The 21,566-nt window shown below is 57.9% G+C and overlaps 4 protein-coding genes across 66 annotated transcripts in view; 2 read left to right on the top strand and 2 right to left on the bottom strand.

Moving 5' to 3' along the window:
• PITPNM2 (phosphatidylinositol transfer protein membrane associated 2) overlaps nucleotides 1-3,953 on the top strand; it is a 168,026-nt gene extending 164,073 nt beyond the window's left edge. For 35 of the 40 annotated variants that reach the window (XM_045366710.3, XM_045366678.3, XM_074008243.1 and 32 more), the window contains 4 exons: nucleotides 12-161; nucleotides 616-799; nucleotides 880-1,008; nucleotides 1,092-3,953. In XM_045366710.3, the coding sequence (XP_045222645.2) occupies nucleotides 12-161; nucleotides 616-799; nucleotides 880-1,008; nucleotides 1,092-1,415 (787 nt within the window). In that variant the 3' untranslated portion in view covers nucleotides 1,416-3,953. Of the gene's footprint in view, nucleotides 1-11; nucleotides 162-615; nucleotides 800-879; nucleotides 1,009-1,091 lie in introns of those variants that run through there. The other 5 variants (XR_012420801.1, XR_012420796.1, XR_012420797.1 and 2 more) reach the window with 2 other exon arrangements.
• A 575-nt stretch (nucleotides 3,954-4,528) lies between these two features.
• On the bottom strand, nucleotides 4,529-7,382 carry ARL6IP4 (ARF like GTPase 6 interacting protein 4). The gene is given in 8 exon segments (XM_045366732.3): nucleotides 4,529-4,819; nucleotides 4,901-4,970; nucleotides 5,353-5,470; nucleotides 5,548-5,829; nucleotides 6,126-6,278; nucleotides 6,652-6,845; nucleotides 6,877-7,162; nucleotides 7,165-7,382. Coding segments are annotated over 8 exon segments (1,323 nt in total). The 5' UTR covers nucleotides 7,328-7,382; the 3' UTR covers nucleotides 4,529-4,762.
• A 7-nt stretch (nucleotides 7,383-7,389) lies between these two features.
• Nucleotides 7,390-12,834, bottom strand: OGFOD2 (2-oxoglutarate and iron dependent oxygenase domain containing 2). 4 transcript variants are annotated; one of them, XM_005572523.5, is made up of 8 exons: nucleotides 12,679-12,834; nucleotides 12,200-12,256; nucleotides 11,011-11,177; nucleotides 10,809-10,908; nucleotides 10,565-10,694; nucleotides 8,858-8,985; nucleotides 8,420-8,677; nucleotides 7,390-8,347 (listed from the first exon to the last, which is right to left on the bottom strand). In XM_005572523.5, exons 1-8 carry the CDS (start codon nucleotides 12,808-12,810, stop codon nucleotides 8,084-8,086), a joined length of 1,236 nt encoding a protein of 411 aa, XP_005572580.3. In that variant the 5' UTR covers nucleotides 12,811-12,834; the 3' UTR covers nucleotides 7,390-8,083. The 4 variants fall into 4 exon arrangements, with proteins under 4 accessions (XP_005572580.3, XP_073864402.1, XP_073864403.1 ...); XM_074008301.1 differs by having other exon boundaries at nucleotides 11,011-11,124; XM_074008302.1 differs by lacking the exon at nucleotides 10,565-10,694.
• A 7,150-nt stretch (nucleotides 12,835-19,984) lies between these two features.
• Nucleotides 19,985-21,566, top strand: part of ABCB9 (ATP binding cassette subfamily B member 9) — a 49,981-nt gene continuing 48,399 nt past the window's right edge. For all 21 annotated transcript variants that reach the window (XM_074008287.1, XM_074008278.1, XM_074008275.1 and 18 more), the window contains exon 1: nucleotides 19,985-20,074. The gene's annotated coding sequence lies outside the window, so the exon portion shown is untranslated. The remainder of the gene's footprint in view (nucleotides 20,075-21,566) is intronic.

Raw genomic sequence — 21,566 nt, 5'->3', positions numbered from 1 at the left:
CCACCTGCCAGGGGAGACCACACGTTTGCCGACAGCTACATCACTGTGCTGCCCAAGGGCACAGAGTTCGTGGTCTTCAGCATCGACGGCTCCTTTGCCGCTAGCGTGTCCATCATGGGCAGCGACCCCAAGGTGCGGGCCGGGGCCGTGGACGTGGTGCGGTGAGTGGCCCGGAGGGGCAGAAAAGGGCTGTAGCAAGGTGTGTGGGCTCAGGGGCTCCTGCTAGCCAAGTGGAGGAGGACAGGGGAACCTCTGTGGGGGACGCTTGGCTCAGGCACTGGGCCTTGATGACCTCAGTTCAGAGCCCGGCACCCCCAATTATCAGCTATGTCACCTTGGGCAAGCGATGTCATTTCTCAATGTCGGCTTTCAATTCCCGCATCTGGAAAGTGAGGCTGGTAAGCCAGGGACACCACAGCAGGGGCATCTGCCGCCCGGTGCAAGCACCTGAGGGCCTGCTGCGGCACCATCATTGTCACCATTGTCATCGTCACTGAGCTCTATCAGATGTGCTTTCCAATGGCCCAAGTGGGCCCTGACTGGGCAGGAGACAGGGAGGCCCAGGAGCGAGGAAGGGGTGGCCATGAGACACCCAGGCCTGCCCCTCACCCCCAGGCACTGGCAGGACCTGGGCTACCTCATCATCTACGTGACGGGCCGGCCCGACATGCAGAAGCAGCGGGTGGTGGCGTGGTTGGCCCAGCACAACTTCCCCCACGGCGTGGTGTCCTTCTGTGACGGCCTGGTGCATGACCCGCTGCGGCACAAGGCCAACTTCCTGAAGCTGCTCATCTCCGAGGTGGGGCCCGGGAGGATGGGGGCAGGACGGGTGGCGGCAGAGGGACCATGGTGCCCGTGCCCATGCCAGTCTCCCCACAGCTGCACCTGCGTGTGCACGCGGCCTACGGCTCCACCAAGGACGTGGCGGTCTACAGCGCCATCAGCCTGTCCCCCATGCAGATCTACATCGTGGGCCGGCCTACCAAGAAGCTGCAGCAGCAGTGCCAGGTGAGCAGGCGCATTGTAAGGCGGGTGCAGGCGGGCAGCTCGGGGAGCCCCGGCCTGTGACAGCGTCCTCACTGCCCCCGCAGTTCATCACGGACGGCTATGCAGCCCACCTGGCGCAGCTGAAGTACAGCCACCGGGCGCGGCCTGCTCGCAACACAGCCACCCGCATGGCGCTGCGCAAGGGCAGCTTCGGCCTGCCTGGCCAGGGCGACTTCCTGCGTTCCCGGAACCACCTGCTTCGCACCATCTCGGCCCAGCCCAGCGGGCCCAGCCACCGGCACGAGCGGACACAGAGCCAGGCAGATGGCGAGCAGCGGGGCCAGCGCAGCATGAGCATGGCGGCCGGCTGCTGGGGCCGCGCCATGACTGGCCGCCTGGAGCCGGGGGCGGCCACGGGCTCCAAGTAGGGCACCGTGAGTGCAGTGCGAGGTCTCCATGGTGCTAGGAGGCCTGGCCTGGGTACATGCAGAGACGTGGGCCCGGGAGCTTGTCCCAGGGCCTTGCAGAGGACACGGGCCACACCACACAGTGCTCCCTGCCCTGCCTCACGTCCTTGGGCCTGACGGGTCCAGCTTGTCATGGAAGCTGGCAGGGACCACCAGCCCCACGATGGCAGAGGGACCAGGACTCCCCACTCAGACTGGCCTGGGAGGCTCTCCCAGACATTTTGCCCTGCGTGGATCTCCAAGTGTCCTGGTGCCAGGTGTGGGCCCAAGCCCAGCCTGCCACATCCCCATTCACTGGCCACCCTCACTCCCAGGTCCCCTCCCATTTGGTAGCAGCTCCAACAGGGGTCCAGCCTGCATCTTGTTAACTCGAGTTTCTCAACTGTCCAACCTCACTGGTTTTGCACTGATTTTTGAGAGCGGAGACCCATTACCACCTCCTATGGCTACAGACCCGTTGACATGCATGAAACTCAGTACCTGCTGACCCAGGACCTACAACCACACTGAAGGCTCCAGTGCGGCAGAGCCTCGTGCAAGCAGGAGAGAAAGGCCATATCTTAATTTCTGCGCCCCGGACCCTGCCCACCTGTCCGCCTGCCCTGCCTGGAGCCCAGGCCAGTGTTGTTTCCAGCCTCAGGCCACGGGCTGGACGGGCCTGGCCGCCTCTTCCGCTCCCTGCCATCAGTCAAGGCCGCCCGCCCACGTTTCTACGCCTTTCTACTTCTCAATCTGATTTCTATGAGGTTTTTTTAAATGAGCAATCCTTGGCTGCTTCCTTTTCTTAACTCTTTCAGTACTGAGAGCAGCCCCTCCACACTGAAAACACCCAGCACTGTGACGGAGTCCAGCCTGGTTCTGGGTCCCGTGGGCCCTGCTCCTGCCCACTCAGCAAGGCATGGGCTCCTTGCCTCACCCGCCCCCGGCAATCCCACTGAATTTCTACTCTGGGGTGGGTGGGGCACACACTTCGGTTTTTTTAACGCCAATTCCGTTTTCATGCCGAATCTAAGAAGCCACAACTTGCTTTGTCAGCTTCAGGGCAGGCAGCCATGACTTCATTTCTCGCTTGAACAAGGACCATGCTGTCCTGCACGCTGGGTCTGACCGTCTGCCCTCTCTCCCCAGCACCAAGCGTACCTTGGCTGTGGCGCTCAATGGCCAGCTCCAGTGGCCCCTCTGCTGCTCCTCGGCTTTCCCTGAGGTGGGAGAGCCTGCCTGGCCTCAGCCTTTGTCCAGCGAACAGGCTACGTCCCCAAGAAGCTACGGCCGACCTGGGCCTGGCGTGGGGCCGCGTGGACGGGGCTGGGGAGGTGCACAGAGTGATGTTAACTTTTTCTTGTGTGTAGATATGTACAGCCAAAGGGTCGTGTAAATGTTCTGCAAAAGTGGGTCTATACAGAGTGAAAGCTATTTATTTTGTGCAGAGAAAAATGTCTGGAGGGATGGAACCTTCAGGGTTTATTCATATTTAAGATGTAGCTTTTTGTTGTTGTTTCAGGCATTATGTATAAAGCAACGATTATTTTATGGACCAAGTTTTCATGTAACTGTTGCAGTGAAAGTGCAATATCTGACACCCCTGCTCCCAGCGGGAAGTCGCTTGGCCCGACAATCACAGCCCCGGTCAGGGGCCCTGTGGCCAGTGCCTCCTCCACTCTCGGCCCCACCTCATCCTGTCTTGCCTGCTGCCCCGGTGACCAGCCATCCAGAGAAGCACCTGGAAGAGTCTCGGGCCCTCCTGCAATAAAGGCCGGGAGGCCCTGTGGGCATTGGGCCCAGCCTCTCCCTAGGGGGCAGCTCCCCTACGGCTCCTCGGCTCCTCGCTCCCCACCTGCCTGCCCAGCCGCCAGCCATGCCAAGGACAACAGCAATAGTCCCCTGGGGCTCTCCCAGCGGCCCTCAGCCATAGATGGCGAGGTGGGCAGCCCGCCCCCCATGGGAAGTTTCTTCTGTATCCAGGTCTGCTTTCCTCCTCCCTTCAGATTCCTTTTGGCACATTCTCCTCTTGAGGAAGCACCGGTCTTTCTGAAACTGAGAGAGGGAGGGCAACGTCCTTTAAAAATACCAAAAATGTTTACAGAGTTGGGTGCTGAGCTGCAGGGCTCAGGCCTGACCAGTCATAACCAAAGGGTGAGGCAGGCCTTGCTGACTGCCACCCCCAGGCCTGTTAGAATAGAAGCCTTAGTCCCACTCCCACCACACCCCCAGGCCCCAGGCCCCACCACCTGCCTTCTCTTTGATTTCTAAAGAGGGATTCCGCAGAGACCCCCACCCCTCCCTGGCTCGGTCTGAGTCCCACTGCCCGCCCCGTCACAGCCTTCACGTCTCAGCCCCTCCTGTCTGGTCTGTCCATGTGCCATCTGTCTCTCTGGGCCATGTGTGAGCAGCATCCCCACTCTCCCCACCCGTCCCTGCTGTCCCTGCATCATTGGGCCTGAGTGTGCTCTGTATACAACGTCATGTCTGTTACACCAATTAAAGAAGCGGGAAGGCTTCCTTCTGGGTCTCTTCACTGCACTGGCGACCGTGGGGCATGGTGGGATGGGGGCCTGGAACAGTAACGCTAGTGACATTCACAGTGACGCCAACACATTCATGCAGGGCTGACTCTGGGCCTAGCCTGATTCTAGCTCCTTCCTGGGCTGGAACTCAGTTTGCCCTCACAGACCCCCCGTGAAGCGGGTGCTGTGAGCCTCCCTGCTTCAGAATGGAGGACACAGCTGGGCAGTAGGAGCCAGGCCTCCCACACAGGCCACCCGGCCCCAGCACCTGGCTCTGCACTGTTGTGATCTGTGGAATGAACATGGCAGGGGAAGCTGTTTCTCTCCATGCCTCAGGGCATGGCATTTCAGAGCCAGCTCTCTGGGTTTGGGGTTCAGCTGGCATGGGGTCTGGTCCAGGCAGGCTGACCTGAAGATGAGGAGGGCTCAGGCGCTGGTGTGGCCTGTGCTCACTACCACCAGAGGACACCCCAGCTTTTCCCGAAAGCTCCCGGAGCCCTTGTTTTCCCCTGGCAGTCATGTAGCACCCTTCCCTCCCCCTCAGCACAAAAAGACACAGAACAGAGAAAGTCTCTAACCAAAGAACCTTTAATAGCTTAGAAGTGTCGCTGTTTCAGATGGGGGTGCCGAGCAGGCTGGTGACCCCATCCTCCACCCCCTGCCCCTGAGAAGAGGCTGGGCTGGGCCAGAGGCCAATCCACGGGGAAAAGGCCACCAGCACTCATCAGGCTTCCCACTGGCACCCTGAAGCCTGCCCAGGCCGGGTCGCCAGCACCGTCCACAGGCCTTGGCCAGCCGGGGCCCTCAGGGAAGCAACCCAGCTCGCATCTGGAAGGCCAGGCCGTCCCCGCGGGTGGCTTGCTGGGGAAGAAAGCACACAGGAGGAGGGGGATATCACAAACAGAGCTGGGGGTGGATGGCAGGCAGAGGGGCCACACCCACCTTGTTGATCTCTCTGTGTCGTTCTTTGGTTACGATTTCCTCTAGGACCTCACCATCTCCCTTAATTAGCCTGGGGGTGGGAGGGTCTCCATTCAGCAAGGAATAGGCAGCTCCCCTAATGCCAAAGGAGCAGAACCAGAAGCAGCCGGCAGAGGGGTCCCAGGCTCCTGCCCCACAGCCTTGAGTGGGCAGACTCTGGGCCCTCACCCACTCTCCCTGATAAAGGCAGCCGAGCTGGGCTCCACCTTGACAGCCTCAGCCCCGCCAACAACAGCCCTTTGAAAAGCCTCCTCCAGGCCCTTCCAGCCCCTACAACTGCTTACTCGCAGTGATGGTTTTTTGCCCACATCTGGCCTTTTTCAGGCAGCAGCACCCCCACCCGGCCCAGCTCCTCACATCTTCGGCCAACACTCCCAGACCCCGCGGTGTAAGTCAGGCCGAGGGCTCCCCACCTGGTGCGCCCCGTCTCGGGGTCCACCACCTTGCGGATTATGCTCTGCCGGGCATCCCACTCCTCCTTGGTCATGGGCTTCATGGCCTGGATTCGGGACTTCTGCTCATCCGTCAGGACTGGAAGGGAAGATGGAGGTGGTGGCCAGGCCTTGGGAAGGGACCTTCTCCCTCTCAGGTGCTGGGCAGCACAGTACCTGGGCCATCCTCTTCCTCCCCAGCTGATCGGTGCCACTGGTCCAGCGAGGGGCCCGGCAGAGCCTCCACTTGCTGTGCTTCCACCTTCTCCTTGCCCTTCTTCTTCAGCTTCTTCTTCTTCTTCTTCCTCCTCCTCTTCTTGTCCTTGTACTTCCCCCGCTTCTTCCGGCCATCACTGGAGGAAGAGGAGGAGGACGAGGAGGAAGAAGAGGAGCTAGAACTGGAAGAGGAGGAGGAGGAGCTGGATCGTGGTCTCCTCCGGGCCTTGTGCTTGCTTCTCTCTGTGATGCAGGGAGAAGGTGAGGCTAGAAGGCCAGGAGGGGAAGAGGTAAACCTTCGTCCCCTACTCTGGCCTGGGGCAGGCACAGACCATCTACAGGGTGAGCGCCTCCTGCGGGGCTTTCCAGAACAGAGATGGAGCTTCCCGGAGGAGCCCCTTCCCGGCTCCCGTGGCGCCTGGCCCTCACATCTCAGGCCCGGATGCACAGAGGCATGACTGAGCGTCCCCGACCGCTGCTCGCCCCGACTTCCCCGGGAAGTGGCTGTGCCTCCTCTCCCCGATGCCTGTGGTCCTCACCCTCCGCCCCGAGGGCCGTGCTGGCCTTGCGACCTTGGGATGCGGAGGCGTCCTTCCTGCTCTTCTTCTTTCTCTTTTCCGACCCCCGTCCCCGGGACCGGCTGCGACTCCTCGAGCGCTTGCGGGAGCCGACGTGAGCCATGGCGCCGCGGGCTAGCGACGGGGAGGAAGCGCTTGAGCCGAAGCCCCCCAAGCCGGCCACGGGCGGGCTCCAAGGGCGGCTCTAGCGGGGTTGGGGCCTCGCGGCGCCCAGTACCCGTCACCGCCCCGGGAAAATAAGCGACCCTCACCCACCCCCAATGCTGGGGACTCCGGCTTCTCATACCGACTCCAGTTCCCGCAGCGGCGCCTATTAAGGGCGCGCCCCCACCCGGAGGCCCCACGCCCGCACACCCGGCTTGGAGCCCCTGGGAACCAGCCGCAGTCCGCCGCGAGTGGCGTGTGGGGCGCTTTCCCGCGCTCTCCTACCCTCCAGCCTAGCGCCCTCGCCGCCTCAAGGGGTCCCCTGGGGCTGTTCCGTTCCCACCTTGACCGCCCTGCGGGCCGGACAGCCCGCCCCACGCCTTCTCGAGAGGAAGCGGCGGCGAGAAGGCTTCCGGCCGGGGCGCTGCGCTGGAGGCTGTCCGGCCGGGAAGCGCGGCGCCACTGCCTTTCGTTCTGACGCCCCAGGTTCCGTCTTGGGCGCGCCCACCTCCCGCAGAGGCAAGGAGGGGCGCCGGGGCGAGGCCGTGCGCTGCAGCCTAGCGCCGGCCCTCGAGCTCCGCAGCCCCTCAGGCCTGTGTCTGCCGAAGCTGCGCCCGCTTCCAAGGCTGCCCTTTCGGTGCGCTCCCGCAGCACCCACGCCCCCGGTGCCCTGGGAAGAAGGCGACCCTCGCGCGCGCCGCCCTCCTCCCCGGCTGGTGCTGTCTTCTCCGTACGACTGTGAGCTCCAGAGTGAGACGCCCGGGTCTTTCCGACGAGCCCACCCAGTGACTCAGAGGTCGCAAACTCGTGTCCGTAGGGGCCAGAGAGATCTTGGCAGTGAGCGCGGGCATGGACCCAGGCCCATCCGGAGGGAAGCCGGGATTCTGCTCCAGCTGATCCGTGCAACAGGGGCATGGGGCTGGTGGCCCCACCTTCCCAGGGAGACCGAACTCAAGACTGCAATATGGAAGCCCCCTGATTTTCAAATGTGTAACCCAAATCGTGGCTGTGCGCTTCATCCGATTTCAGGCCCCCAAGTAGCAACTCTTCCACAATAATGACAGCCGCAAACACAAAGGGCTCTTGCAAAGCACTTTATATAGATACATCGGCGTATCTGACTCTCAAAACAGCTCTAGGAAGTAGGTGCTAAATGCGGAAACCAAGGCACCAAAAGGCAAAGGCTCATCCAGAGCCACACAGCTGGAAGTGGCAGCAGCAGAGTGGGAACACAGGCAGCCTGGCTCCTGGCCCTGCCATTCCCCCTCTGCCATCTAGAAGATGCTACTGGTGGCCCACCGAGCCACTGGGGGGGATGCCTGCTGCTGAGGGTTCACATCTGTGCTGTCTCTGGAAGCTTCCCTTGGCTACTGGAAGGTACCCTGCCCTGGAGATAAGTGCATGGGAAGTTACTCACCCCTCTCTGGCCTCCTCATCTGGGAGCCAACCGATGGTGTGGGCACACTGTGGTACTGTGGGCTGTGCCTGGAGCTCTTTGCGGGTCCTGCTGAGGCTGGACTTCCTCTGAAGCCACCTCCTTGCCCAGCTGCTCCCTCCCCTCCCCTGCTTCCCTCACTCCCTTGCCGAAGCCTCATTCCACTCTGCTTCCGACAAACCTGAACTAAGGCAGCCTGTTTGCCCAGAGGATGACCCAGAAGCTGGCACAGCCTCGAGCCAAGAAATGCGGTAGGCTGCGGGGAGTTTATTTCTGCCCCCAGCCCAAGGCGACAGAGCCCTCACCTGCCCTGCCACCCCCACACTGGGCCCAAGCAGCCTCAGGTGAGCGCACACACATCCACCGCGGTCGGCTCCTCTCGGGTGAAGCCATCACTGAAGCCCTCATCATCCACCAGGTCGGGCTCACAGCGGCACATGGGACAGAGGCGGTTGCGCACGGCAGAGGCTCGGAGCCAGACGACCAGGTTCCAACGCTCACCAGTGCCCAAGGGCCGGGCCCCATGTAGCTGGCCGCCACGGTGGAGAACACCCTGGCCCACCACGTGCTCCACCTCCAGGGGCTCCGTCAGGGCTGTGGGTGCCTGCAGATGGCACGGCTCAGGCCTGGGCACTCACAGCTGCCCCAGGTCCTGCCGCATGGGTCACACACTCACCTGGAAGAGGCCCCCAAAATACAGGGCGCCCCCTGTGAAGACCTTGCCCAAGGCCACATTGAGGGTGAGCTCGGCATTATCATAGTGGCAGCCCAGCTCGAGGTCCTGGCCCAGTGCGTATTTGACCACAAAGGCCCGGTGGCTGTCGAGCCGGCCCCCGCCACAGTCAGGGTACAGCAGGGCCATCAGTGGCTGCAGAAAGCGCTCCCGCAGTGGTGTCATCAGCGGCTCGTCCAGTCCGAGCTCGTGCAGTAGCACCTGGGAGGGGATTCCTGGGGTCAGCAAGGAAACTAGGGGGCTGCAACCCTGGGCTTCCACTCCGCCATGATCCCACTGTGACCTTTCGCAGCCCGGGCAGGCAGCCCATCTGCAGCACCTCCAACACTGCCTCCTGACCTCAGCCACCCCCTCCTCTGCCACTGGCCAGGCCTCACCCACCCCGTAGTTGTTCATGGTGTTGGGCCTCCCCTTAGGCATGTCCGACTGCTCGAAGTGCTCCAGCTCTTCCAGCAGGGCCTGGCAGAAGGGTGCTGTGAACACAGGCACCCGGTAGATGCGCTTCTCCCCTGTGGAAGGAGGGATGGTCTGTTGGCCTGAATGTGGCTGTGGGCCGGCCAAGCCTGGGCTTCAGTCTTCCCGTGAACCATGTGAGTCTGGGCGTGTCTGTTCACTCCCCCAAGCCTCAGTTTCATCACCTGTGCCATGGGGATAAGGCCCTCGCTTTTCAGGGCTGTTGTGATGACTGAAGTAACATGAGGAGCAGGGGAGGCTGATTCCCATGCCCCCCTACTTATGCCCGGAACCATTCCCCAGACTCCACAAGTGTCCACAGGGCTGGCCCTGGGAGCTCCCATATGGGTCCTGAGGCCCATAGAGGGAAAGGAAGTAGCCCAGCGACACCCGGCAGGCCAGTGACGACCAAGCTGGGATCACAGAGCCAACTTCAGGCTCTCTGCACCTCCTTTCACCTGATGAGCCACCGAGGTCTGTACCCCAACTCAGAAGTGGCTCTGGGAGCCTCTGTCCCCCAGCAGGAAGGCCAGGAGAGGCTGTTCTTTCTTGCTGGGTCCTGGAGGGGGAAGAAGCCAGGCTGAGAATGGAAACCTAAACATTTCTTGGCAGATGCACCAGTGCCCAGGGGTGCAGGGCTAGTGTGCCCCCAATGGGGCCACCTCGCAGCCTGGGCCCTGCCCCAGCCAACAGCCTCAGCACAATCTCAGCTGCCGGGGAGTGGAAGGCAATGAGGAGAGCACCCCCAGGCTGGGAGGAGGGGAGTTCCTTCCACCCATGCCCCCTAACAAAGCACAGCCTCCATGAGGGGAAACATATCTGTCTCCCACAGGAGCCCCTAGCCCAGGCTATCAGTGCCAGTAAGAGGAAACACTTTCCAAACACTAGGTACGGGCCTGTGTCAGGCACTCTATGTAGATTAACTCACTTGATCATCACGGTGCCTTAAGAGAGGGGGTTACTGTTGCTCCCATTTTACAGATGAGGAAACTGAGTCACAGAGGTTAAACAATACGCAAACCTCCCTTGCCCAGCATTTCCTGCTGGGTTTAGCCAATAAGTAAGCCCAGCAGGAAATCCAAAGGTAAGAGGAGAAATGGGGCATTTTTTGCCCTACTTGGAGTCTGGCATGGCTCCAGGCCTCTGCCCAGAGCCACAACTCCAGGTGGTAACTGCTCCCTCCCGTTGCCAGCCCTGGGGGGCGGGGCTTTGCCATTCCTTACTGGTCCCTTTACCCTGCCCACACCTGTCTCAGTGGTCCCTTTAAGATCTTGGATCGGCCGGGCGCAGTGGCTCAAGCCTGTAATCCCAGCACTTTGGGAGGCCAAGGCGGGCGGATCACGAGGTCAGGAGATCAAGACCATCCTGGCTAACATGGTGAAACCCCGTCTCTACTAAAAAAGACACAAAAACTAGCCGGGCGAGGTGGCGGGCGCCTGTAGTCCCAGCTACTCGGGAGGCTGAGGCGGGAGAATGGCATAAACCCGGGAGGCGGAGCTTGCAGTGAGCTGACATCCGGCCACTGCACTCCAGCCTGGGCGACAGAGCGAGACTCTGTCTCAAAAAAAAAAAAAAGATCTTGGATCAGCCTTGTTTCAGTGTGCCAGCTGTCCCACATTTGACACAAATACCTACTATTTGCTGGATGAGGGCACGAAGGAAGGTGTGAAGGAAGGAATGAAGATACCAGGCTCATGGCAGGTATTGAATGAATGCAGATGTCCTGTTCCTGGCAGGCTGGTCCCACTGACCCTTCCAGCTCCTGCTGCTTTGGTTTTTGGAGGCAGAGATGGTGGCTGGAGGGACCCCAGTATCCCACACCCAGGTTTCCCAGGCTGCCATCCCCTGGTCCTGCCAGGTCTCAGGGCTAGGACCTCACCTGATACCGTCTCCAGCCGCTGGAGAAGGCCCTTGAGGTCTGCGCCCGGGGACACACTGTACTCAGCCGCGGCCAGAAACTCGGGGGCCAGAGCTGCATCCTGGGGGCAGAACACACCAGCTATGGGACAGGCAGCCCCTCAGCCCTGGATGCTGCCTCCTCTTTCCAGTACCGGCCTTCAAGCACTCTGGCTGGCTGGTACCTGCAGTGAGTCATAGACCTCAGGCCGCGCTGGGTGGTAGGAACTCGCGATGAGGGCTTTCCTAGCCGCTGACTCCGGCCCGAGCCGCTGCCGCCGCTCCACCTCCTGCTCCAGCTGGGGTGGCACAAGGCTGTTACCAGGTGGGGCCTCCCATCCTCCTGAGGCCACTGTACAGATGAAGAAACTGAAGCCCAGGAACGCCAGACAGGGCCCAGGCTGGAAGCCAAGTCTAGCCTACACTCCTGAATCTATCTGTGTCAATTGCAAGTTCCAGATTGTTAGCTGAAAGGGACTTCTAGAAGGAGACCCATCCTGTTTCAGGCTGCCCAACCTGAGCCTAGCTGGGATGAGAACCCCTAGATGTACCTCAACCATCTGGGCCCACACAGGGGAGGGAGACAGTCATGGCCAACTCCTGTGTTCCAGAGGTTGCTGAGGACTCTCCTGGGAAGCTTCCCACCACTGACTCCAGGGGAAGGGGGAGGAGGGGTGGGTCAGCAACCCTGGCAGCAGCCTGCGGGGTATGTGGGAAGGTGTGAGGAGCCCAGGGGTCTGGAAGCCACGGCTAGGATCGCATCCGCTCCTGCTGTAAAAGCTTGGGCAAGTGGCCGGGGGCGGTGGCTCACGCCTGTAATCCCAGCACTTTGGGAGGCCGAGGAGGGTGGATCACGAGGTCAGGAGATCGAGACCATCCTGGCTAACATGGTGAAACTCTGTCTCTATTAAAAAATACAAAAAATTAGCCGGGCTTGGTGGCGGGCACCTGTAGTCCCCACTACTCGGGAGCCTGAGGCAGGAGAATGGCGTGAACCCGGGAGGCGGAGTTTGCAGTGAACCGAGATCGCGCCACTGCACTCCAGCCTGGGCGACAGAGCAAGACTCCATGTCAAAAAAAAAAAGCTTGGGCAAGTGATCCTTCTTTAAGCCTCAGCTTCTCAATCCAAAATGAGGGTGGTGCTTGTGCTTATCTCGCAGAGGTGTTAAGAACGGCATGACTAGGCAACTCAGCATTTCCCCTTCTCTCTCCTGGTGCCAAGACCCAGGTGTGGAGGGATGAGTGGGGGGCAGGAAGGAGGAAAGTGAGGGCCTAAGTGATCCTTCAGGGATCAGGGACTGAGGCTAGGGGACCCCTCAAGCTGCGGACACAAATCTAACAAGGAGGAGCTGTGCAGGGGCAGGGGACTGGTACCTCTGCTAACAGCTGCTGGAAGTCCTTGGCGCTAACACAGCCTCGGCTGCGCAGGATCTGGGAGCAGAAAGAACACTGAGCATTACTGTACGCCCTTAGGAAGTCCCTTCACTAAGCCTCAGTTTCCCCTGCTTAAAATGGGGAGAGGAGCCCCAACCTCAAAGGATCATGGAGAGGATGAACTCCGGAACCTTGTCAAGCTGACGGCAGGGCTCCGGGCTGGTGTTGCTATAAGGTGGCAAGCTGAGCCCGGCCCTGTCCTAAGCCCTCTACATGCGTGTTCATTCCTTCCTCACAACCTCACAGAGAGATACTATTACCCCTTTACGGTGAGAAAACTGAGGTACAGAGAGGCCGTCATTCTTGTATTTAAGGATGCGGTGCGCGCCGAAGGGAAGCAAACGACCTTGGGGACGAACTTCCCTCCGCCACTGCCCCTCTCTGCCCACTGCTCCGTAGGGACAACAGCGGCCACTCACCGGGCCGTAGTCCCGGAGCAGCTGCTGCTCGCCTCGGAAGCGCACGTGCAGCCCATAGCGCGCCACGTACAAGTTATCCGTGTAGAAGCAGGCGCAGCGGCAGAAGCGCCGCGGAGCCGCCACCGTCGCCATAGTGAAGCGCCCACGGCCCTGCCCGCTTCCGCAGGGGCACTTCCGGGTACGCCCCAACCGCGGGAGGTGCGGAACCAGCGGCCAAGGGGCCGCTGTAAGTTCCCAAGGGCGGAAAAGGACGAAGATGCACCTCGCCAGGAAACGGTCTGCGGAGAAAGATGCTCCTGGGACGGGTTGGGACCGGCGGCCCCCTCGTTCCGCCTCTCAGTTTTCCCACCACGAGGCAGGGACTAATGGCTCCACTTTACAGACAGCTGAACTGGGTCGCGCGTTCACAGGACGGGGAGAGGGAGGGACTCGGAGCCCCAAGGCCTTTGACTTAAACGTCGGCCCCTCTTCTGCTCGGAGCCTGTGGAGAACCGGCCGAGCCCACGGGGAAGGCTGAGGACAGTTTAAAGAGCTCGGAGGTCCTACTAGTTCCCGCCGCTGCTTCAATCATCCAGACCTGTGCGTTTGAGTTTGGATTTAGCATCTACCCCGGGTCCCTGCCTGGCGCTTCCGGTCCCTCCGCCACAGTCTCTTGGAGTACCTCAGATTGCTCCAGTGAGTGTCTCCGCTAAAACGTTCCGCCTCGCGTTACTTCCGGTGGCGTTCCCAATGGACGCGGGAGGGCGGGGTCAGATGTGGGATGGCGACGGGGCGTGGTCTCACCGCGGCCAACAAATGACAAGTCCTGCAGACCGAGCCTCTTCCGTCCTCGCACCTTTGCTCAGTGATCTGCCAGCATTAAACCTTTGAGCTAGGTACTATTACATCGCCGTGTTACAGATGGGGAAACTGAGACCCAGAGAGGCACAGGGACCCACCGCAGGTCACACATCCAGTAAGGGACAAATATGGCGTTTGAACCCAACAGCCTGCCCTCTGAGTTCCCCAGTTCACCACCACAGGGCTTCTGGGAGTGGTGGGAGTATGTGGGATTTGGGGTTTTCTCGTGCAGAGCTGCCCGGCCCGAGAAGGTGTTTAAAGTTTTACAGTCGTCTTGATTGCCCAGTGATAGCGAGAGGCCCTGCTATCTAGGAAAGGTTCCATTTCTCCTGCTCAGTGGTCATTACCCGCCTAACTGCCCTTTTTCCCCCAGGAGGCCCAGAGCAGGTCGGCTCCCCAGCCAGCCACCAGGCAGGCCTGGCACATGCAGTACCCCACCCCATCCTCATCCCCTCTCCCTTTGCAGCAGTTTGCAAGATGAGCGTGTACTATGTATCAGTTTATTTATTTACTTATTTATTTTTTGAGATGGAATTTCACCCAGGCTGTAGTGCAGTAGCGCTATCTCGGCTCACTGCAACCTCTGCCTCCCGGATTCAAGCAATTTTCCTGCCTCAGCCTCGCCGAGTAGCTGGGATTATAGGCACGCGCCACCACGCCCAGCTATTTTTTTTGTTTTTTGTTTGTTTGTTTGTTTGTTTTGAGACGGAGTCTTACTCTGTCACCCTGGCTGGAGTGCAGTGGCGCGATCTCGGCTCACTGCCAGCTCCGCCTCCCGGGTTCACACCATTCTCCTGCCTCAGCCTCCTGAGTAGCTGGGACTACAGGCGCCCCCCACCACGCCCGGCTAATTTTTTTTTTTTTTTTTTTTTTGTATTTTTAGTAGAGACAGGGTTTCACCGTGTTAGCCAGGATGGTCTCAATCTCCTGACCTCGTGATCCAGCCGCCTCGGCCTCGGCCTCCCAAAGTTCTTGTATTTTAGTAGAAACGAGATTTCGCCATGTTGGCCAGGCTGGTCTGGAACTGAGACCACAGCGCCCGGCCTGCTAATCAGTTTAGATTGGCCCTCTCCATGGACCCCCTCCCCCTTCCAGACACTCTGGGCTCAGTCACCACAGGGAGCAGCAGCGAGAATATTTACCAGAAAGTACTGAATCAACGTGTGCTGCCAGCCAGCACTGACATCTTTGCTGACTGCTTAAGGTATTATTATCCCCATTTTACAGATAAGGAAACTGAGGCTCAGTGGTATAGGAACCTATCTAGAGTCATAAACCTAGTGAATAGCAGAACCAGAATTAGAACGCTCTGGAATTAGAGTATTCTGATTCCAGAGTGGCACGTATATGTGTATGTGAATGTATGTACATGCATGTGTAATCAAATGTATATGTTTGTATATGTGTATATATACACATACTTTAAAAATTGACACAGAGGCCGGGTGCGGTGGCTCAAGCCTGTAATCCCAGCACTTCGGGAGGCCGAGACGGGCGGATCACGAGGTCAGGAGATCGAGACCATCCTGGCTAACACGGTGAAACCCCGTCTCTACTAAAAATACAAAAAAAATAAGCCGGGCGAGGTGGCGGGCGCCTGTAGTCCCAGCTGCTCGGGAGGCTGAGGCAGGAGAATTGCGCGAACGCGGGAGGCGGAGCTTGCAGTGAGCGGAGATCTGGCCACTGCACTCCAGCCTGGGCAACAGGGCGAGACTCCATCTCAAAAAAAAAAAAAAAAAATTGACATAGAGGCCAGGCATGGTGGCTCACGCCTGTAATCCTAGCACTTTGGGAGGCTGAGGCCAGCGGATCACCTGAGGTCAGGAGTTCGAGACCAGCCTGGCCAACATGGTGAAACTTCATCTCTACTAAAAATACAAAAATTAGCCAGGCATGGTGGCGTGCCCCTGTAATCCCTGGTACTCGGGAGGCTGAGGCAGGAGAGTCACTGGAGCCTAGGAGATGGAGGTTGCAGTGAGCCGAGATCACACCACTGCCCTCCAGCCTGGGTGACAGAGTGAGACTCCATCTCAAAAAAATAAATAAATTAGCCGGGCATGGTGGCAGGCTCCTGTAATCCCAGCTGATCAGGAGGCTGAGGCAGGAGAATCGCTTGACCCTGGGAGGTGGAGGTTGCAGTGAGCTGAGTTCATGCCATTGCACTCCAGCCTGGGAGACAGAGTGAGACTCCATCGCAAAAGTAATAATAATAAAGCTTCTATAAACATCTGTGGACAGGTGTTTCTGTAGACGTAAATGTTTAATTCCTCTGGGTAAATATCACGAAGTGTGATTGCTTGATCATGTAGTAAGAATATAGTTAGTTTTATAAAAAAACCTGCCGAACTGCCTTCCTCCCTGACGGTACTGTTTTGCATCCCCCGCAGTGATGAATGAGGGTTCCTGTTGCTCCTCATCGTTGACAGAGTTTGGTGTTGTCAGTGCTCCAGATCTCAGCTATTCTAGGATGTGTGTATTGATACCACATTGCTGTTTTAATTTGCATTTCCTTGATGGCATATGGCATGGAGTGTTTTTTCTTTATTTTTTTCTTTTTTTTTTTTTCTGAGACAGGGTGTGTCGCCCAGGCTGGAGTTCAGTGGTATGAACACAGCTCACTGCAGCCTCAACAACCCAGGTTCAAGCAATCCTCCCACCTCAGCCTCCTGAGTAGCTGGGACTACAGGCATGTGCCACCATACCCAGCTAATTTTTTAAATTGTTTGTAGCAACTGGGTCTCCCAAAGTGCTGGAATTACAGGCATAAGCCAGTTGCCTGGCCTTCTTTTTGTAATAATAGCTTTTTTGAGATATACTTGACATACCAGACAATTCACCAAATTAAAGTGTACAATTCAAGAGTTTTTAGTATATTCACAGAGTTGTGCAACCATCACCACAATCAACGTTTGGAACATTCCTTACCCAAAAAGACACTGTATCCATTAGCAGTCACTCACACAATGGTTCTTAGTCCAAGTTTACCAGAGCCAGTCTCTATGACTAGGCTGGGGATTCAATGGGACCACTCAAGCCACTTGGCTGCCACACAGCAGGGGGCGGGGGTGGAAAGGATGCTGGGAAGGCAGTGACCGGTGCCCCACTCACCTGTGCCTCACCTGTTTCACCCTCCCCTTGTCACAAGGCTGACAGCCTCCTGCAGTGCACCTGGCATTGCAACTTACCTTCCCCGCCTCACCAAGCTCTCATTCTAAGATTGTTTCAAGTGCAGGGAGAGTGGGCCAGATATGTAAAAGGGATGCAGTGGCCAGGATTTGAGAAGCCCATCCTTGGCAGAGGTGACAAGCTATGCAAAGGTACAGAGAGGCCGGGTGCAGTGGCTGGTGCTTGTCATCCCAGCACCGTGGGAGGCCAAGGCGGGTGGATCACCTGAGGTCAGGAGTTCGAGACCAGCCTGGTCAACATGGTGAAACCCTGTCTCTACTAAAAGTAGAAAAGTCAGCTGGGCGTGTTGGTGCATACCTGTAATCCCAGCTACTCGGGAGGCTGAGGTGAGAAGATTGCTTGAACCTGGGAGGCGGAGGCTGCAGTGAGCCTGGATGTTAGAGCGAGACTCCGTCAAAAAAAAAAAAAAAAAAAAAAGGTACAAAGGAATGAGAGACTGGAGAGCTTGCAAACTTGATCACTGGAAAGCAACATCCATGTGAAGAAATGGCATGTGATGAGGCCGACTTGTTTCTGTCCGTTTCACATTTCTGACAGCTCCTGTTGATTTTTGCTATACTATGCTAATATTTACCTAAAGGTTCAGTCATCCCATCTCTCCTAAAAATAATCCTTGTTTTCCTTTACTGAAAGTTTATCACATGCCAGGGGCTGCCCTCACTGGCCTTGTCACATTTTACCTTTAACTGATGCAGTCGATATCTTTTTTTTTTTTTTTTTGAGACGGAGTCTCGCTCTGCCGCCCAGGCTGGAGTGCAATGGCCAGATCTCAGCTCACTGCAAGCTCCGCCTCCCGGGTTCACGCCATTCTCCTGCCTCAGCCTCCCGAGTAGTTGGGACTACAGGCGCCCGCCACCTCGCCCGGCTAATTTTTTTGTATTTTTAGTAGAGACGGGGTTTCACCATGTTAGTCAGGATGGTCTCGATCTCCTGACCTCGTGATCCGCCCGTCTCGGCCTCCCAAAGTGCTGGGATTACAGGCTTGAGCCACCGCGCCCGGCCTAGTCGATATCTTTATTACCCCATTTCTCTGATGAGAAAACAGGCTCATATAGGCAAAGTCACCTCTTTAAGGTCACACAGCATAAATGACAGAGCCCAGCTCTGAGCGACTCCTGCTTTTTGGACAGTCCATCCAAAATATCGTCTTCAAGTACAATTAGATATTTGCCTTTGTTTTTGCACAAATAGTAACATGGTTCAACTTTATTCTCTCCTTGGTTTTTACTTAATACATTTAGGAGGTCATTCCATACCTTTATATAACTCTATATCTTCTATTTTTTTTTCCTGCTACAGAGTATTCTGTTGAACAGGTGTTCTCTAATTATGTGGCCAGTTCCCTGTGGAAGGGTATTTAGGTTATTTCCAGACTTTTGCTCCTGTAGTAACTACCTTTAAGCTAGTACCTTAGCTCCCCTGCACAGGTGTATCTGTACAGGAAATTCCTTCTGGGTTAAAAAAAACAACAACATAGTGTTGTAAGTTCTGAACAAATTCCCCTCCAAAGAAGCTGTCCCACCAAATAGCAGAGGAGAGAGGGCTGGGCATGTGTGGCTCACACCTCTAATCCCAGCACTTTGGGAGGACGAGGAGGGCAGATCACTTGAGGTCAGGAGTTTGAGACGAGCCCGGCCAACATGACTAAACCCCATCTCTACTAGAAATACAAAAATTAGCCAGTCGTGGTGGTGGACACCTGTAATCCCAGCTACTCGGGAAGCTGAGGCAGGAGAATCACTCGAAGCTGGGAGGCGGCGGCTGCAGTGAGCTAACTTGCCACTGCACTCCATTCTGGAGTCTCTGTCTCAGGAAAAAAAGCCCCTGATCAGAGGATCCGGGGATGTGGGCAGTTCTCGCCTCACATGCTGTCCCTCTGGGCCGTAAGCCCACTCCCCACTTCCCATGGTTCAGGACCCATGGACCCTTTTCTGGTCCTCAGGTGGCCAAGCTGGTTCCCACCTCAGAGCCTTTGAACTTGCAGGCCTTAGCATAGGATGTTCTTCCCTCCCCATGGCTCACGCCTTCTCACCTTTCACTTACACAGTTTTATTTTTTATTTATTTTTTAATTTATTTTTATTTTATTATTATTATTTTTGAGATGGAGTCTCGCTCTGTAGCCCAGGCTGGAGTGCAGTGGCGCGATCTCTGCTCACTGCAAGCTCCCTCGCCTCCCGGGTCGATGCCATTCTCCTGCCTCAGCCTACCGAGAAGCTGGGACTACAGGCGCCCGCCACCACGCCCGGCTAATTTTTTTGTATTTTTAGTAGAGACGGGGTTTCACCATGTTAGCCAGGATGGTCTCGATCTCCTGACCTCGTGATCTGCCCGCCTCGGCCTCCCAAAGTGCTGGGATTACAGGTGTGAGCCACCGCGCCCGGCCAGTTTTATTTATTTTACTGCACCCAGTACCTGAATGGGCTTATGCACTTACTTGCTGATGTTCTGTCCCCTTCACGCCATGAAGGCTGGGAGTTTTCTGTCTTTTCACACACAGCTGTGTTCCCAGCACCTGGCAGTCGCTGAGGACATATCGCTGCCTCCCCTCTCCAATGCCCCGGATCCCCGATCTTGTACTAATTTTCTCCGTAAAATGTAGTCCCTTCCAATATATCTCATTTGCTTGTATATGTTGTCTGACACCCTCACTAGAATGTCAGCTCCAGAAGGGCCAGGATCTTGTTTTGTTAATTGTTTAATTTCAGATGCTTAAAAGGGCATATGGCATGCCGCAGGCACTGAATAAATATCTGTTGGGTGAATAAATGAAAGAATGAGTGAATGAATGAGGACCATAACCCACCCTCCTGGACTGGCTAGCTGTCCCTCCAGGGAAAAAGACCAGTTAAAAAGCGGACCTCCTTCAGGTGAAACCATTTCCGCCCCCTCAGGATGGGCCTGTGGCTCCAGGAGAGGAGCGCGCAGTGTGGAGGGCCTGGCTGGTCAGATGTGGGAGGAGTTTGCCACAGGTGAGCAGGTGGCCAGCTTTGGCCCCGCCCCCAGGAGGCCCCGCCCCACCCGGAGGCTTCGCCATCCCCCTCCCCGGGAGCCCCGTCCCGTCCAGAAGAGCCCGCCCACTCCTCATGAGGCCCCGCCCCTCCCGGGAGGCCCTGCCGGGCCCTGTCCCAGGATCCCCGCCCCCTCCGTCCCTTAGGCCCCGCCCCGTCCGTCAGCCGGTCTCAGCGCACGCCAGGCTCAGCTCCGACCTTGCAGCGGCGCAGCGCGGGCGGGAGGCGGGGAGGAGCAGCGGGAAGAGCGGAGCGAGCACCGCGTCCGGCGCAGTCTCCAATGAGCAGCGTGGAACCTGCACCACAGACCCGATCCTGCTGCGCGCCCCCTCCCACAGCTCACCTGGTGCCAGGTAACAGGTAAGGGCAAGACACCCTGGACCCCTGGTTTTGGGACCTTTCCAGGCCAGGGTGCCAGGCCAGGCACGGGTTGGGGGGCGTCTGGGCACCCCTGCCTCGGTGGGAGTAGGCATCTCCGTTGAAGGTGGGAGTCTCCCTGGAGCCCTCCCGGCGCCCGCAGCCGCAGCTCCCAGCCCCCATCCCTGCAGCATCCTTTACGCGCCCGCAGGGCGAATGTTGCCATTTTTTTTAACCCCCACAGGCGCCGCTGCCTCTTGGAAAATATGGGAGGTGTAGGAGGATCCTGGGATGGCTGTTTTTCCCCCAGGACGGGGCTGGCGGGTCTTCTGAGGGCTCCTACTGTCCATGTCGGGCTTCCCAGGAATCCTGAGCACCAAGGCTTTGGCAGAAGCCTGGGGATCTGGCCTGTGCCTGCTGACCTGGGCAAAGCCCTTTCCTCAGTCTCCCCAGCAGGCCAATGGGCTGCCGCTGCTCCCCACCATCCACCCTGGCAGTGAGGCCTGCAGGTTCCCAGGGGAGCCTCCTTTATTTCTGGGCCTCTGTAAAAAAAAAAAAAAAAAAAAAGCCTCCTCCCCCGGCCTGACATTAACTGAGACAGCTTTAAGCTGGGCTGACAGGATCCCCGCCTCTGCCCTACCCCCTGGAGATGGAGTGGCTTCCATTCCCCTTTTCCGGATGGGGCAGGGCCAGGTGACAAGAGGAGGCTTGGAGGGAGGGCACCTGGCACCTCTCTTTGCCTCTCCTAGAGCTGAGAGCACCTGAGACAGCTTCTCAAGTCCCAGAGTGAGGCTGGGCCCCACGTGGGCTGCGGGAGGTTCAGCAGGGATGAAATCAGGATGGACCCATGCAGACCCAGCCCGGTCCTGCCCCAGAGCCAGAGACCCCCACAGTCACGCCCTCACACCCAGCGGGCCTCCATCAGCCAGTGCTTTGCTGCGCAGCGAATGGAATGGGCTTGTCCAGGTCTGGGCCCATGCCGGGGTGAAAAGCTCACCATGTCAGGGGTGAACTGAGGCCACTGGGCCACCCAAGTTCTTTGGCCCCTTTTCTTGCAGTGGTGAATAGCCTGGGCAGGCCCTCCCCCGAGTCTCTATCCTGGAGACCCTGGAGAACCTGGATGCGGGTCTCCATCCTGCCTTCGTCCTTTTTCTTCATGTCACTTAACCTCTTCTTTCTCCCTAGCTGTAAAACGAAGCTGATGACCACAGGGTCCTCCCAGGGAAGTGGGGAGGCCTGGCTGCGTTGGGAGGTGCCAGGCACATAGTAGGGCCCGGTGAAGGGTCTCTGTTGCAGCGTCATAATAACTTTTATCTATTGTCTCTTGGCCTTCTCTGCAAAGGGTCTCTGTTGCAGTGTCATAATAACTGCTATCTATCGTCTTCTGGCCTTCTCTGCAGCTGACGCCTAGAGATACCCCAACCAACATCTCCTATCCTGGGAAGAAAAGCCTTTGACAAGACCCCTGGTGGAGACAGGGCCACTTGCTTATCCT

This window comes from Macaca fascicularis, chromosome 11 (genome assembly GCF_037993035.2).
Source record: "Macaca fascicularis isolate 582-1 chromosome 11, T2T-MFA8v1.1".
NCBI lineage: Eukaryota > Metazoa > Chordata > Mammalia > Primates > Cercopithecidae > Macaca > Macaca fascicularis.
The sequence above is the reverse complement of the archived record's forward strand: the minus strand, read 5'-3'. Positions and strand labels throughout refer to the sequence as shown.